This window comes from Cornus florida, unplaced genomic scaffold (genome assembly GCF_030987335.1).
Source record: "Cornus florida cultivar Cherokee Brave unplaced genomic scaffold, ASM3098733v1 CherokeeBrave_3.0.0_Hap2_Chr11, whole genome shotgun sequence".
Taxonomy (NCBI): domain Eukaryota; kingdom Viridiplantae; phylum Streptophyta; class Magnoliopsida; order Cornales; family Cornaceae; genus Cornus; species Cornus florida.
Genome location: NW_026775581.1, coordinates 137,891,104 through 137,909,120, shown reverse-complemented (window position 1 = coordinate 137,909,120; position 18,017 = coordinate 137,891,104). Strand labels below are relative to the sequence as shown.

Genomic DNA, 18,017 nt, shown 5'->3' with positions numbered 1-18,017 from the left:
CTGGGGATATCACAGTTGGTATCAGAGCACTCCAGGTTCAAATGTCCTTAGGAGTGTCTTTCGTTATATGACTTCCGCGTTACGTCTCTTAAAACTTAGAGCCCATATTAGGATTCGTTATACTCTATTTACGGTTCGTTAGGAGGAACTGATGTCAATTATATTCTGTAATTACGGAATGGTTCCAAGGCGAAAGCGATAAAGACCTAAAGAAGTAAATGAATACGTTATCGATTCTTTGCTAGAAGGCAGAATTAAGAATCGAAGGTTTAATTCTAGATTGCGCTATTTAAAATATATATATATATATAAGCCAATGAATGATTTAAGTGTGTGTTTTAGGTTACCGCATATCGGAACCAACACGACTTTAATTATTCTCAAAAAGGAGAAAAGCGAAGAGGAGGAGTCCGAAGAGGATCCAAATGGAGGAGATTTTAAAGTATCCAATAAAGAGGGTATTAAATCTTGTTGATCATTGATCGCGCGAGGGTGATCTTATTTACTAGTAGTATAGGGAATGATATTGGTAGAATTGGTGTTGACCAATCTACATATAGTTAATTGTTTTCTTATCATCTCTAAAAGAGATATATATGGGGTACTCTTCAGGAGTTTGGGTATCTGATGGAGTTCTTATCAAAACAAAATATATGATTTTATATCACATTCAGAAGAGCATGGGGATTATGTTGTGATGTTCTAATTCGCTTTATAAAGCGAAGTTGAATAGTTTACATGTAACGACCCTCACCCTGGCCAGACACAATATTGTCCGCTTTTGGCTCACCCAGACCAGAGACTTCCCAGGGGGTCACCCATCCTGGTACTACTCCAAGTTAAGCACGCTTAACTACAGAGTTCTGATGGGTTCACAGCCATCACGGCTTTAAAACGCGTTGTGTCATAGAAGGGTGTTGAATCTACATATAGCACTTACCCCATCCACACCCAGACGATGTGGGATTGTGCACCTATAGCTCGCCCAGTGTGGTAGCCTACTGGTGCCCCCTGCACACGCTCACACACACCCGCCCACAAGGTCGCCACAATCAGCCCCCCTTTGGGGCCCAACGTCCTCGTTGGCCACACTTCCGGCTGGGTCAGGCTCTGATACCATTTGTAACGACCCTCACCCTGGCCAGACACAATATTGTCCGCTTTTGGCTCACCCAGACCAGAGACTTCCCAGGGGGTCACCCATCCTGGTACTACTCCAAGTTAAGCACGCTTAACTACAGAGTTCTGATGGGTTCACGGCCATCACGGCTTTAAAACGCGTTGTGTCATAGAAGGGTGTTGAATCTACATATAGCACTTGCCCCATCCACACCCAGACGATGTGGGATTGTGCACCTATAGCTCACCCAGTGTGGTAGCCTACTGGTGCCCCCTGCACACGCTCACACACACCCGCCCACAAGGTCGCCACATTACATTCCTCGTATAAGGAGGCTTAGGGTTGAGTCCTTGGTATTTGCTTAGGCAAACATATGTTGTTTTTAAGCTATGTTTAAAAAGGATGTGTTACGAGGTTGGATGAGTACATATGAAACTATAAAAGGAAATTTTGTGAAATAATTTTTGCAAGTTGATTTCAGAGGAGACTATCTTTTCTAGAAAGAATGATGTCTTAAGTAGAATTATATTTTGTTTTATTGTGCATGTCATACGTGTTTTATTTTCGTTAATCATTCGGGATTTGGTTTGTGGTTTACTTGGGGACACAAGTGTGTGATCAGCCAACTACTGTTTTTAATAACATGGAGTAATAGCGCTAGTTACGCTTGGATTGGGAGTATGTGGTCATAGGATTTGGTAGATATACATAATTCTAGCCAATCTATTGGACCTAGACATACGTCATTATGGTATGTTGTTTGGGATGGGATAGTTAAACCATCACTACGAGTCAAATAATCTAGAATGATTAGTTTGATATACTTTATGCTAGGTATGGATTCGTATAATATTACAACGTCATGATAATGGTGGTTGTTATATTTCGGTATTCCTGAGGTTGTGGTAAATAAAGACCACTGTAACTCCACGATAGTTTATCAGAGGTGTCGGAGTTGTAGAACATCTTCTTTGAAAAATTTCAAAAGTTGTTCCCAAGTCAGAAGGTGGATTTAGTACTGGTTTAGGTACTTATTGGAATGACACCGATTGAGGATAGTAGACTGAATAAATCTTCTTCAGTCTATTCTTGATCAAGAATTTTATTCATAAGGGCGTGTCATTTAGAGGAGTTGCAAGTGTTGCACTTGGAGGAGGAACCAAAGTCTCTACACTGTATAAATAATATGGAGAATTTTTTTTTTTTAATTCACAGTTCGCAACAAATAGTTATTGCTAGGAAATTGATGACTATTTGGAGGATGGAAAGGTTCCATATTCTTTTAAAGTTAGACAAGAAGTTTAATAGACACTTATTTATGTTAAAAAAGCAAAGTGTGTCAAAGACAAGATGGTGAGACCGATCACCTATAATAAGGAAAAGGTGCATGATGTGTGTGGAAAAGTTATAGCTAGTTGATTTTTGATGAATAGAATTATCAGTTGATTTTCATTATCGGTAAATTTATCACAGATCAGTGGTTCATAGATTTAGTTGCAGAGTTAGCTTTTGAAAATGCTTCAATTTCAATAATGGGTGCAGACGAAAGCTGGTGGTACTAGACTAATGGTACTTTCTGTAGACAAATTGGAAGGAGGATATAAGGACTGAGGTTCACAACTCTTAGTTCTTTATAAATCCTGGTGGAAACATAATGCTTCACGGTATGAAGCAAATGTTTGGAGGACAGGCAGAAGAAGGGACATAGTGATTTTGTCTCCCATTCTAATATTTATTAGATAATCGAGATGGACCATTAGAAATCACTAGATCCTTACAGCGATTTCCTATACTGAAGTGGAAATGACAGAGTATTTTCCACGGATTTAGTTGAGGGATTGCTGATTTTACACAAGGGTCAGGATTTTGGTTGGGATATTGGTTGACTGATAATTTTTTGTCTACTTTGAACTGGTAAGATATCAATTCATACGAATAGAACGAATTACGACACGACTTAAATGAATCAAAGTGGTGATTCACACTTTGCATAAAGTTCTATATTTAAATCTTTCGGTTAGTTGTTGAGTTATCAGTTTAAGTTTTTAGCATGTGTAATAATAACACTTGCTATTACCAAAGTATTTAAGGAGGTCAACTTTAAATATCGGAGTTGACCCTGAAGGAGGTATTATCTTACTCAGATAAAGTTTAAGGTACTGGAGGAGGTTTAGTCGATTCTGTAACTGATGTTACGGAGGTCGGAGTGACTGAAATGTAAAATTCATAATTTTACGGAGCACTCAGATGGTTGTAAGTTACATCAAGACATCCAATGTTAGTTTTGGTGAGCCGGTATGGATAAGGACATGTACATAACTGTCTCTAAGTGTAACACCTGTTAAAAAGGTGGAAAATTGATAATCCGATATTATTGGAGATTTTTGCCACTTCCTATATCAAAATGGGAGTATGACTAATCAGGAATGGATGGTATGTAGGAATTATCGATATCGTATTGGAATTTTGATTCCATAAGGGTTAGAGTGATATATTGAGTAAGTTCGCTTATGAACATTAATTAGAGTATTGTTTACTTTGGAGTTTCATATCAGTTTTACATTGCGCTGATAATGGAGTACGTTATAGCATATGGATATCTATTATCATGGATGAACAGTGCTATTTCGAAGGAATTTTCTGAAGATATTGGAGCAGCAACTTTGCTTCATATCTCTAGACAGGGGATTTGATCGATAAATTATATTTGATCATGGAGGATATGTTTGGGATATCTATCCTAGGTTTTCATGGATAATTGGAAGTATTTACTTCGCTTTTCAGATTTTTGTCTGTCATATTGTTGGCACAAGGAGGTTAGTGTGACAACGTTTGAGATTTTGTATATTATATCGTACAGCCCTCTCACTTGTTGGTTTCAAATGGAAGCAAGGGTTGTACAATCCGACCTTGACTTCATTTAAGGATACGTCGGAGAGAAATCCTCTCCTTTGTAATGGTTTGCACGCAGTTTGGAGGCGGCAACAGATTTACGTAAATAGTCGAACTCGTATACTAGAGTTTTCTATCAGGAAGTAGTTTACTTGTGATGTCTTCCATATAGGAAGCAAGATGATTTTTGGATGGACGTCAATTTTACTTATTAAATTAACTTTTCGAGGATTGTGTTTATCCACTGAGGCGGTACCCTATAGATTAGCGTTACTAAAACGTTAGCGTTGGGTGCATAGAAGTTTTGCGAATCTATGCTATGGAACTTAGAGGAATATGGATCCGTATCCTTGAATAAATATTGGGTAAGGATGAGTTGTTGTTAAATACAACCTATTTGTAGTACGGTTATTGTTTTTCTTCAATATAGGAATCATGTATACTGTTTGATACATAGGAGTTAAGTGAAGCCATCATAATGAGGTTGAATCTACTTAGGAACAGGAGGATGTCATTCGCTCAGAGTTTCCAGAAATAATGGAAGAAAGTAAGGGCGAATCCCGAGAACGGAATTCCTTTTGTTAGGGGGGAAGAATATAATACCCCTAATTTTAAAAGGATAGTCTCGGTATTTATTTAATTGTTTTAATTGCATTTTTATTTGATTAATTGATTATTTGGCTACTTGTTATATGTTTAATTGACTTAGTTGTTTAATTTAAATTGTGTGTGCTTAAATGGATTATTTGAATTAAATTGTTATCTGGGTGCCCTGGTAGGTTTAAGTATTCATGCCCACTTTATGTCCAATTTGCATGTTGCCTTCTATTCAGGTTGAGACAGACCTATAGTCCAGTGAGCGTCCTATAATGTATATCTATATATATATATATATACGGATTATAAGTTATTGCTGAATTGACTAGGATGTATACGTATATCAGATCTCTGCTTAGACTGTAGTAGAGTATAACTTATTTGTGGGCGTGACCCACTATTATTTTTCAGGTGTTCGTCAGGAGTAGGGATTGTTCGTGCTGAGCAGGGATCATTTACTTCATTCTTCCGGTTTATCTACATAGGAGTTTCTTTTATGATTCAGTATCTAGTTGTAGACAGTTGTTTACTATTGATTATTGGTTTGAGATTTTCTAAGGGTCCACACAGAATGGAATCCCAAGTTGTATTATTAGAGAATTAATTGTATCAGAATAATTTATTATTTAATGAAATTTTATTTTGAGGTTTCAATTAATGGATTATCATTTTAGTTTTCATTCAGAAATTTATTTATTCTTATTTATCTATTTTGTACTCTGTGTTCGATTATTACCGCTTTGTTTTTTATATCCTCGGGTATTCGGGCATGGGTTTGGCCAACCCGCATCTGGAAATCCGGGGATATCACACCAGTCTCTTCATGCATATAAACATTAACATTTTTGACAATACCTTTTTATATTTGCAAGTGAAAGAAAGTCAATCTGGTGTGCTACGAGTAAGGGTGCTCAAAAAATGATGTCCTCTGCTGATAAGTGCTGAGGCTTCCGCCTTATAAATTACCTTTGGTGATTGATTCTTCTATTTCTTTGAAATCCCAGGCATCATCTGTTGAATATCGCCCTGAAAATGAGAAAATACCATTTAGTTTATGCCCAGAAAGCGGAATACTTTAAAGAAAAGACGAAGAATAGTTATATGCTGCATTTTTATGATAAACGCATCATCTACAATTTTATATATTATTTCACCCTAAGTAAACCTTCGTTAACAAAACCAAACAATTGTGAAACTACAAAAAATCAGAATTCCCACATAACAACCAGCAAACAAGCCAGCAGAGTTCAACTCTATAGATCAGATCAGCAGGGAAAGACATTATGAAAATAAGATATCTTCAATGTAGAACACATAAAAGATGTCTATAGGTGGCTAAAATAAGCAGAATATTATTGCCGGTACTTGATGTCATGATCATTCCCGAGCTAGTTTCACATCAAGGAACATGGAGTCATGATATTTCCCCATGCCATGGCAGTAGTGTGTTCTCCCCTTTCGAAGTGGAATTGTACAACTTAAATTAAGATTTTACTGATCAAGAAGATATTATGCCCACTACAATATCCGAAACATTTAAATAAAGCATCTAATACAGCTTCTAGTAAAATTAGCATCTCTTGTTCAACATTTCTGTCAGACGTGTTTAGAAAACAAAGATGACAACATAAACATTATAGCATTTTTGTTGTGTATACTAAGAGTCAGCTCATTGTGGAGGGGTCTGTGTAGTGTAAATAACATTTAGAATTACTCTTTGGATTTCTTTAAAATAGGTGTTGATCTATTTTACTTTGATTTTACATACTAATAAGCAAACAAATGATATTTATTTAAACTAGATTAGAGCAAAGAACAAGTATGCATAAACAATTGGCCACATGAAGGCTTAACTTAAAATGCAAAGACTCGGAACTTCAAAATGGCGGTTCTAACAAATCATCATATGTCTATCAGTACGTTCAGGGGTTCAAGAAAGGGCACAAACATACATATCTCCACGTCTTTCTCCTATAAACTAAAAAAAAAAATATGCTCATTTTGCTAATTTCTTGATAAATAACTCACATACACATTAATTGTGACCCTGTGAAGATTTGAACCCTCAACATTCTACTTTAAAAGATGAGGAGATATCAATGGACTACACCCTTGGTGGTCATTCAGCAGGTTTCATTGCCTACAAATCATGTTGATCAATGGAACGTCGGGATGCATGAAAGTGCCTCCGTTGTACACTTTTATCCGAACTGCTCAACACCCTCAATGTTATAGTAGCTCGGACATCAGAATAGATGATTATATATAATCTTAAAAGAAAAATCGGTGCCTAAGCATATAATTCTTTGAAGTACTAAGCTAGCTACGCATAGTAACACTAACTATAAGCCAAAAGAGACATATATTGTATTAAAAAGACTACATCAGACACTACAACTCAGTTCGCGGAAAATTGCATCTCTTATTATAATACCAGAGGTTCTCTATCCTTACAGAATTAATGACGCCCAAATTTTAATATGTTGAGATTGATTCATCCTACTATAATAATGTAGTACTTCCTAAGAAAGATGCATTGGATTGGGATTTGAGGGACTTGTATGAAAAAAAGAAAACTGAACCATCATTGAAGAGTATATATAACAATGAATACAGAACCCAAAACGAACACATATCTGTTTGGGAATTGTCAAATCTACATAGATTAAAAAACACATAAAAGGCATGAACCAAAAATTTAATGCTGAAATCATTGGATAGTTTACAGGGTACAGGAATGCTTACCTTCTAGGTTTGGTTGAGAGTGTTTGGAACATCCAATTCTTCAAGAAGACCAATAATAATAATCTTAATTTTCGGAACAATTGAGTAAAATGATTGCCCATGTTCAGTCATACAAAAGCCCTTTAGGAGTTGATTCGAAGTCGTGCTAGAATTGCTTCTAGTAGGTAAATCTCTCTACGACAAGAAGTCTCTACTAATCTCTCTCTATATAATCTACATGTATATATATATTTGCTTTTTTAAAATCGAACATCTAAAAAAATCGTCTCAATCATCTTTATTCGCTAAATCTCTCTCTTGAACAACTGTTTATTTTACTTTTCCTACCGAACTAAATAGTACTATATATTTAGATGTCCTGCAATTGTAATTGTCTAATGTCTATTATAGACATGTGGTTTTTATTTTTATTGTTTTTTGTTTTATTTTTGTGGGGTAAAATGTGAGACACAGTTGTTTTTGCTTTAAGAGACGGATGGATGGTCTGTCTGTTAATATGTTTATTTTAAATTCTCTCTACATTGATTTAATAAATTAATTGTGGAACTTTGTTGGTTTCAATATATTTACTTTATCAACGTTTTGTGTCTGTTGGAGCCAATAATAATTTGCAGGTTCATATATCATTTTCTCTCTATTTTTTGTTTGTTGCCATTTTGTTCTCCAAATTTTTGCTATTTTAATATAATATATGTATTAAAAAAGAAATTTATTATAGATTTGTTCTCTTGGTTTTCTTCGTTTGAATGATTTTTTTTTTTTTTTTTTTCAAAAACTATTGTGATGCTCTGTTACTTGTTTTAGCAGATGGCTGTATTTGAAATCTAAAATTTGTAAATTATGTATAGGTGTTGGAGAAAAGTGAAGTTGATAGAAAAGATTAAATATCTTTTTTCTTTTTCTTTTTTCCCTGGTATGTTCATATTAATTTGAGCAAAGTCCCAATTATGTTTAATGTTCCAAACATTTTTGTGTGTAAATAGTTATCAGTTTGTTATATACATAGAACAATTTGCATGGAAGATGGATTGACATATCATTTATAAAAAAATAAAAGATTGACATAAGATTGTTCTGTCACCCAACTTTTGTCTTTCCGAATAAGAAATTCTCTTTAAATTCAAGTGACAAAACAAGTTTGAGCACATTAAAATTCAATTAAGCTCAATTCACTTAAATCTCTATAAATAAATGAATTCATGGGATCTTTTTTAAGACCAGTGAACAAGTTAAGGAGCAAGTGTTTAACATAGAAGTCAAACTTCTTCAGGTGGGAACAATGCAGTTCTAAGAGTTTTAATTGCTGGGATTTCAGTTTCATGGGTTCTAAGTATGGTAGGAGAGGAGGTGATGGCTGCACCACCTGGTGATTTTCCGGCCATTTACAACTTCGGTGACTCAAATTCAGACACTGGCGGCATTGCAGCAGCTTTTTACCAAATCCAGGCCCCATCTGGTCAGACATTCTTCGGTAAACCTGTTGGAAGAGCTAGTGATGGCCGCCTTACCATAGATTTCATTGGTAAATAACTAAACTTCAATTTAGAGTACAATAGCTCTGTATTAGTACCTTGAAAAGAAATGCTCTCTCCACACATGCGCGCATGTGAAAAATAAGCATCTAAAAGTCTTCTATAACATCACAATGACATCATTCTCACTCACATAAATGCAATCGGATATGTCCATTAGGAAGCTATATCACGACTCTATATGTATTTTACATTATAATTATTTTGCAGCTGAGCATCTGAAGTTGCCTCACTTGAGCGCATATTTGAATTCAATTGGAGCCAACTTCAGCCATGGTACAAACTTTGCGACAGGAGGCGCAACCATTAAGAGGAACAATGAATCATGGTTCGAAAATACTGTAAGTCCATTCCCTCTTGATATTCAGACCGCGCAATTTCAACAGTTCAAATCACGTACAACTGATCTCTACAATCAAGGTGATTAATCCCAAAAGTCATTCAAAATTAACCAAAAATACATCCCTAGATTTTACACTACCATACATAAAAGATGTGTGTGATGATCCTCTGCAGCAAAAGAGCCATCCCAGAGAAGCAATCTCCCGAGACCCGAGGACTTCTCCAAGGCTCTTTACACTTTTGATATTGGCCAAAATGATATTTCTGCTTGTTTTCGGAAGAGTATGAATGAGGACCAAAGCCGAGCAACCATACCGGACACCATTGACAAGTTTGCAGCAGCAGTTCAAGTACTATTATATGAGTTCTATTTTTTTTTTTTTTTTTTTTTGTAATGAAATTAATGTGTTCAATGCTGAAATGGATTGTATTTGGCAGACACTATATCACGAAGGGGCAAGGGTGTTTTGGATACATAACACAGGCCCCATTGGTTGTTTGCCAGTAGCCACTGCAAGTGTTAAAAATCCGAAGCCAGGCGATCTTGACGAGCATGGATGTGTCAAGAGTCAGAATGACATAGCCATTGAGTTCAATAGGCAGCTCAAGGATAGAGTGATCAAACTAAGGACAGAGCTCCCTGAAGCAGCAATTACATATGTGGATGTTTACGCAGCAAAGTATGGATTAATCATCAATGCAAAGAACCAAGGTAATTATAATCTTCACGAATGTCATATAAATTCATATAGAAAAGCAAACCCCGTGCACGAGGCTATCACCATTGCTGGGGTTTGGAAAGGATTAGACATAGGCAGCCTAAATAGCATAGTTCACCTAGATACAAATCTTTACTAATATTTGCACAAAGTGACTACTCTAAAACCTGGAACCGCATTTTTTTGTTTACAATTAAAGCTTTTACCAGTAGATGATCAAGCAGTAGTTCAACATTATTTAGGGGTGTGAAATTAATGATGATTCTAGGAAATTTATGGTGATAGATTCAACAGGATTTGATGACCCTTTCAAGAGCTGCTGTGGGATTCATGAGAATGGCCTCAGTATCCGGTGTGGGAATAAAGGGATGAGAAATGGTATGGAAGTCTTCGGTGGTCCTTGTGCAAAGCCTTCTACAGCTATCAGTTGGGATGGTGTACACTATTCTGAGGCTGCAAATAATTGGGTTGCTAATCAAATAATAAACGGTTCCCTGTCAAACCCACAAGTTCCAATTACCCAAGCATCCCGCAAGGCCCCGTAAAAGTGATCTCATTATATTACTTATATATTTCTTTTAATATATTAATTAAAATTTTGTGTATTGAATTAATTACAAATAAATACAACTACTGTTCTATTGATCAATACAGGTTTTTTTTTTTTTACCTAAAAGTTTACTGACTCTCTTACACGTTAATTGCCTGCACAATTGAATCAACATCCACCTACAATTATGTATCCGGGGATATGAATCTCACCTCAACCATGTACTTACACGAATCTTCTTCACGTGCCCGTTCTGGAGTACTATGCAATACACAAACACTTTGAGGTACACTATGTCTGTTCTGATCATATAGTTATAGAGAGATATGAGCAGTCATTTCTCATATAGTGTTGCAATTCTTTTGTCTCCCCTGAAGGAGAGGGGTAGAGAAGAATTGGCAATGTTTCAAGATCACATGGCTGCTGCAGAGAAAGCCTAATTGGAGATCCACCTAATCCACAGCAAGTTAGGAGGACAGACAATCACAAGGGCCGAAACTTTATACAAATTCAATTTTCTTAGGATTTAACTATAACAGTGGTAGCTTCAGACATAAATTAAAATCAGCTAATGTTACGATTCTAGTTGAGAGAACTCACAATGAAAGTGCTCTTATTATAGCTTTTCTATTATGAGAGAGGGAGGGAGAGATTTTTTTTTTTTTTTGGGGGGGGGGGGGGGGGGGGGGGGGGGTAGCTTTTCTATTATGAAAGAGAGAGAAAGAGAGAGAGAGTTTTTTTTTTGGGGGTGTGGAGGGGGGGGAGTCTAAGCCTCCCGGCTGAGGGCGAATATATATATATATATATATATATATATTGATAGGCGAGCAAAAAATTTCAGATACGAGCACCAGCCTCTAAAAGCATTAACATTTTTGACAAATACAAGTAATTGCAATTGAAAGAAAGTCAATATAGTGTGCCACGAGTAAGGGTGCTAAAAAAATTGTGTTCCTCAACTGATCAGTACTAAGGCTTCTTAATTATAAATAACCTTTGGGGATTGATTCTTCTAGTTCTTTGAAATCCCAGGCATCATCCGCTGAATATTCCCCTAAAAATGAGAAAATACCATTAAGTTTATACCAAGAAAGTGGAAATACTTAAAGAAGAAGAAGAAGAAGAAGAATTAAATGTTGCATTTTTATGATAAACACATCATTGATATTAATGTTGCTACAATTTTTTCAATGATTATAGATTATCAATTTGAACCATATCTAATCAGTTCCTCACGTTTTGTCTCCAAAAGCATCCTATCTAGTTCAAATTCTGATGTCCATCCCTTCATACCACATAAGTCCCCATCTCACCACCGTAGAGGGCATATCCTAACATTACATAAAGGAAAATGGAAAAACTCCACTTTAACATCTTCATTTCATCAAAGTCGTTCTTTGCAAAGGCAATGAAGATGATCCAACAAGGCTTCCATACACTTAATAACAAAAAGGTCAAATTATAAAGTGGGCTCAGGAGGGTTTGGAATTCACAAAGCCAATATATGCTTTGTTTGATTGAACTACATTGATACACAAACCCTCCTATTTTTACTTTCCTTTTGGGTTTTCTTTTTAATTGATTTGCATATGCATCTGTGAGGAATAGCATCAAAACATATAATAGATTTGAAAGCAGGGTTAATATTGGGAACCCAAACCAGCGTTGGATTTCGATGAGCTTAACCAATTCTACGAACATGTCTAACAATTTCCAGACATTTATTTTAGGCAATGCCAGGCAAAAATATGAAGGTCAAACAATTAATTGGAACAATTCTTTAATTGGAAAAAGTGGCCTTACCAATTGAATCTCTTCGCAGTGCTGTTAAATGAGCACAGCTGCAAGTGAAATATTCAAGTTAGAACTATTTCTACATAAAAGAAATGATTGCACAATTCTCAGTTGGACCTTACTGGGCAAAAACAAAATAAAAAATACATTAAAAAAATCAGTTGTAGATTTTTATTGTTTTTATCTTCTCTTCAGGAAAAGCGCAGATTTTAGACACAACGGGGTATAGGAGGAACCAAAACTCTACTGTATAGCTGGTTTTTGTATTTAGACAAAATTTTGTTCATTTATTTCATCACAACAAGGTAAATGGGAAATTGTTGCTACCACCATGATACAAGGGAAAAAAAAAAAGTTGTCTCTTACTCTGACATGCTCAAACAGCTTTCTATTTGAAATTTTTTCCCGAAAACAGAAGCCAAACACAAAGCCAATCATTTGTTGTTTAAGAAGCACTACCAGTTTGTAAGAAATAGAGATAAAATGCCAGAACATACAAAAAGTTACAAAAAAAAGGAAGAAGATGATAATAAACTTAAAGTCGTTAGTAACATGGCACATGAAAATTAATGAAGTAAAAAAACGACAAATGAGGGTGACTTCATATACACTACCTGCCCAGAGCCTTCCCCAAATCTGCACACAGGGATCGAATGTATGTACCTTTTGAGCAAATCACCCGGAAAATCAAATTTTGTCTGCAAACACAAAAAAGATTGAAAGGAAAAAAAAAAAGGATTTAAAATAATAATAATAAGAATAAATATATAAAACACAGAACAGCTACACTACTATAAGAACAAGCCTAGCATTTTTCTCTCTTAGGAGCACCATCAAGGAATCCATTACATTCATTTGTTATATAAAAAACCAATTCTACCTGGCTAAGGTATGAGCCCCTAACCTATAACACTGTTTGTGTATGGTACCCTTCAGTACATCATTGGGCCACAAGGCACATGGATATTGGTCAAGTTCACCTTATTGATATAATCCTTCATATATTCATCCAATGGCTTTTCATAATGCATAAGCCACACAAAAATGCATTGCATTAAGGTGTACCATACAATTGCTATTTGGGAAAACGTGCTATAACAGAAAAGTTTCAACATAAGGAATGGTATTCAAATATTTAGCTAATTATGGGCAACCTGTCATCTAAACTGCGCTCGATATCAAACTGGAAAATTGAAATCCGTCTTGGTGAAAGTTCAATGCTTTCTCCTCTTCTTGCTTTCTCATACATCTTTTCGCCCCCAACCTATGAAAAGTAAAAGAACCCACAAGCAATTAAATTAATAATAAATGCTCTTTCAATAGCATGCATTTGTCAAGGATAATGTTGGAGATTTTGAAGTGAATGATCATCATATCTTCACAAGCAATGATCTTAAACTCATCTGGAGAGCATGATACTAGTACATGCTTAAACTAACAATGTTTACGTTGCTGGGGAAAATGAAGCATCTATGTGAAGTGCATGCTTAAACTGAGTACGTCACTTGTTTGAAACATCAACATGATAATAGAAAATATCCCAGTGAACATAGCAAATTAACAATCTTTACCTTTTTTTCCTAAGTCAAACCCTCCCACCAAGTATGTATTTTCTATGAATGGGATAAATTTATATTTTATCTCCATACCCAGAATATGGTGTGTCCAACACTAGTACCTTACAAATTTTTGTGTCCATGTAACATAATGTCAGACGGAGATAACTGGGCTATATGAAACATAGCTTACACAACCATTGTTATTTGTCACAGACATCAAAATATTATAGAACTTACCATCCGGTCTTTTTTGTTCTGATTTACTATATAACATGAGCAAATTCTTGAAAATTTAGTTTATAAGACAACATATACGTGAAAAGTGAAGGATATAATTGAAAATTTCCTAATACTTTAGAAACCAACACAGAATTTGTTTGACGGGCTGATTATGTTCTGCAATCCAAAGAAATAAGGATGGAAATTAAATCGATTGTCAGTATTTCACTCTGTATTTATATATCCAAAATTAATGCCTTTATTACCGTATTAAATGGCACAATCCTTTCAGGTGTACGTTAGAACATATTTTGAATGGTTTTTGTCCATGAAAAGAGACTATCAGCACATCATTTCTGCAATAAGGTCATGACAAATATAATGACAAGTCTTACCTTGATGGCAGAGAACATTGGAGGAACTTGCCATATCTCCCCACAAAAAGTTGCAGCAGTTTTCTTTATGTCCTCATCTTTTATGTGTTCCCATGACTCACGTTGGATAACCTAGACAAGAAGAAGTATAATTAAAATTTCACTATGCACTGGCATAAATTAAACAAGAGCTCCTCTATGAAGAATACCATCCCACTAGAAAATGTCGATGAAGCTTACATCAACAAAAATTGAAACAAACACGGGAGATGGGGATGAGCGAGTCTTATTGTCACTTACTCCATGTACACACAGTAAAACCTTGTGATTGGAGTAAATAACATGCAGCAAATACACTTCTACTTTGAAATCATGTAAGATTGTTTAAACCATCAACACCCATGTCACAGGCTTTTTTTGTTGAAATCAACATGTTGTAACCTTGTCAAGCGTAGACAATCATGCTAGAGACCATGTTATGTAATACCAACATATTTAATTAATAATTTGAGACCTCGGTGACAGGTATTTTTTGGTTTACTAGTTCTTCTCTTGACAGTTTTAATCAGTTGAAAAGCATCTATCCGGCCACATGGCTTATTTACAACTGAATATATATGCTAATTTATATACTCATGGCTTTATTTGTGAGGTTCATTTTTGTAGTTATATATCCCAACATTTGTTCTACTTCTCCAGGAAGAGGATGTAAAATTAACGATTTCACCTTTTGCCTTCTTTGAATACCCAAATTACAGATCTATATTAGTCATAAGTAGTATGCAGTTTTCAGTAAGAGTATCACTTTGATAATCTTGAATTCAATGAATGATGCAAACTGTTTTATTTCTTAGAATGTCTATGGCCATCTAATTTCATGCCATGAAATAAACAAAAGTAAAATAGAATAGGTGAATTTGTAAAAGACTTGATCCCAACTAGTTAAGTTGAAAAAGAAAATAGGGCACAGTTCAAAATGGGCTTTCTACAAGACATATAGGGCAGAGAGATTAACAGACAATAACAAGCATGATGCACTCACTAATCCACAATTTTTTTTTTCAGAATTAGGAAGAAAAATTATATGCACATCAGAATATAAATGGAAAAAGAAACAGTGGTTTTTCATCTCGAAAGAAATAGCACACCGGTGAATCAGCATCCCAAGTGGAGGTAGCCTCTCCTAAGCGGAAGACACCACTATAACCCTTAATCATACCTTGATATCTGCAATACATTTTTTGCAAAAGGTGCATTTGTGTGTAAATTTTCTGGAGAAAGATTCAGCTTTACTTGTGAAAAAAAAATTAAAAAATTAAAAAAATTAAAAAATAACTTCAAAGTAATTCAACTGTAGGACGGATTAAATCCAAGTCTTACGTTTCCACTAGCTTAGTAGCTTTACCAACACATACAATCAATAAACCGGTTGCCATAGGATCAAGAGTTCCAGCATGCCCCACCTGTAGCAGATATTTAAGTGAGAATATCGAGTACATGAAAAGAAATATGGCGTGCCTACTGCCTGCCATCCAACCATTCGGGTTCAAAAGAAAAACAAGCACCTTTTTCACTTTGACAAGACGACGCAGCTTCCCACAGACTGTAAACGATGTCCATCCTGTGCAACAAGTTATACTGTAACCTTTTTTAATGCATAGAAAAAATAAAAGAAAAAAAAATGGTTTTACTTTTAACTAGATCTATATTGATAACAATAGACATATTTGTTGCATTTCCAAAGCTGTGCTAGGAGCTTTTTTTCACTCTCTGTCTTTTCTTTCATTTTTTTCTTTTTTTGGTGACCCTTATACTTATTTAATAAAAACCCACTCCGTATCACCATAGTTAGAAAAAGATTGTACATGAAATACTTTGTTCTGTGTATCCAAGTGGGATTATATTTGTATTACAGTACATCAATTCTCACAACAAACCTACATACTATGCCTTATAACATTAACTCGCTGACAAAGAAGAAGGTCTAAATTCATGTTCTTTTCTTCAAAATTAGTCCATTGATCAAAGACCTAAGTTACGAATACAAAAATCAACGAAATTCATGTATAAAACACCAGTAAATATATAAAATTCAAACAACAGAACAAGTTTAAGACTCAAATCACCTTTGGGTTTGTTCACCAGAACCACTGTTCCGCTCGGGGTATCCCATTTTGGAGGAAGCCCAGCACTCCTCGATGAAACAAACGGCTCCACATTAGCAACTTCAGCATTCTTATTGGGAACTTTCTTCAAACACTTAAAGAACTCCACCACCTTCTTCTCCGAAACGTCCATTTTCACCTCCTTTGTGGCTCCCATTTCCCTTTCATCCTCAAAGAAAACCAACCCTTTCTCATTCTCTCGATCCAACACCTTATCCTTCTTGTCTCCACTCCTAACCACTCCCCTTTTCACGTTATTCGCACTTGAATTTGCATTAGCATTCGATTCACCGGGTCCAAGAAACGCCTTATCGAAACACTGATCAGGAAAATACTTCTTCTCCAATTGATACACCATCTTATAATGCTTATCTTTCTCCCATGGATACGTAAACGTATCATAAAAATACAATTCCTCTTCTTTCTTATGCAATGTACGAAGCTCAACCACTTCCGGCTTCAACTCAACATACTTCTCGTCATCGCGACGGTTATCGTCGGAATCTGAGCCATACATTCTCTTCCTCCTCTTATTGTAATACTTTCTCTTAGATTTATCCATCTCGAAATTATCCAACATGGGTTGGCTATATTCGGTTTCCGAATTGGGTGATGTTAGCTTTCGATCGACCCAATCATCAAACCCCAATTCTGAATCGGGTTCTGACTCGGGAGAATCGATGGGTTTGGAGTGAGAGACTTGTTGGGGTGGACGGCGAGTTTGGGGGAGAGAGGACTGAGTTGGGCGAGAGATGATCATGTCGTACTGAAGTGGATATGGGGTGGAAGTGGTAGAGAAGGGTTGAGAAGAAGAGAGCTTCATCGAGTGTTTGAGATTTGAGTGTCGGAAGAGAGTGAATGTGAATGTGGTTCTCCATGAGACTGTGGGCATGGGACGAAGGAACATGAGAGAGTTTTTGGTTAGATATATTCCTATCGATTTCACCATTGATTGATCGGTTTTGTGTTTAAGGGTTTCTGATTCGGTGTCTTATAATTGGCTTGGTGGTGTGAACTGTGTGTGATTCTGCGAAAATTAAAGAATTGTGTTTTCTTGATGTGTTAGAACTTAGAAGGGAGCTCTACTGAACTAGGTCCATTCCAAAGGTTGAGATATATATATATATATATATATATATATATATATATATTCGGAAAGTCATTTGTATTTTATTATGAACATATTGTTTGGCGTAAAATTAATTAGCTGTGAAATATTGCTGTCTTACCTCTTGATTTTTGGGTTCATGTGCTGAAAGAGTGGAACTTGGATTAATTTGTCTGAAATTGCATAGATCAAAAAGTGAAACTGAAAAATAATGACACAAACATGTCTATCTTTTTAAACAATGACACAAACACGTCTGCCTATATAAAATTAACCTTACAAAAAAATAAATAAAATAAAA

General features: G+C 35.6%; 2 protein-coding genes across 2 annotated transcripts; one reads left to right on the top strand and one right to left on the bottom strand.

The window, feature by feature from the left end:
- The first annotated feature begins 8,686 nt into the window (after window positions 1-8,686).
- On the top strand, window positions 8,687-10,937 carry LOC132282247 (GDSL esterase/lipase At5g14450-like). Its single transcript, XM_059783854.1, has 5 exons — window positions 8,687-8,876; window positions 9,097-9,306; window positions 9,530-9,940; window positions 10,233-10,414; window positions 10,875-10,937. Exons 1-5 carry the CDS (start codon window positions 8,687-8,689, stop codon window positions 10,935-10,937), a joined length of 1,056 nt encoding a protein of 351 aa, XP_059639837.1.
- Window positions 10,938-11,317: 380 nt separating this feature from the next.
- LOC132284432 (uncharacterized) lies at window positions 11,318-17,727 on the bottom strand. Its single transcript, XM_059786549.1, has 9 exons — window positions 16,570-17,727; window positions 16,009-16,064; window positions 15,824-15,906; window positions 15,592-15,670; window positions 14,465-14,575; window positions 13,446-13,555; window positions 12,906-12,989; window positions 12,301-12,338; window positions 11,318-11,551 (listed from the first exon to the last, which is right to left on the bottom strand). Exons 1-9 carry the CDS (start codon window positions 17,555-17,557, stop codon window positions 11,481-11,483), a joined length of 1,620 nt encoding a protein of 539 aa, XP_059642532.1. The 5' UTR covers window positions 17,558-17,727; the 3' UTR covers window positions 11,318-11,480.
- Window positions 17,728-18,017: the final 290 nt, after the last annotated feature.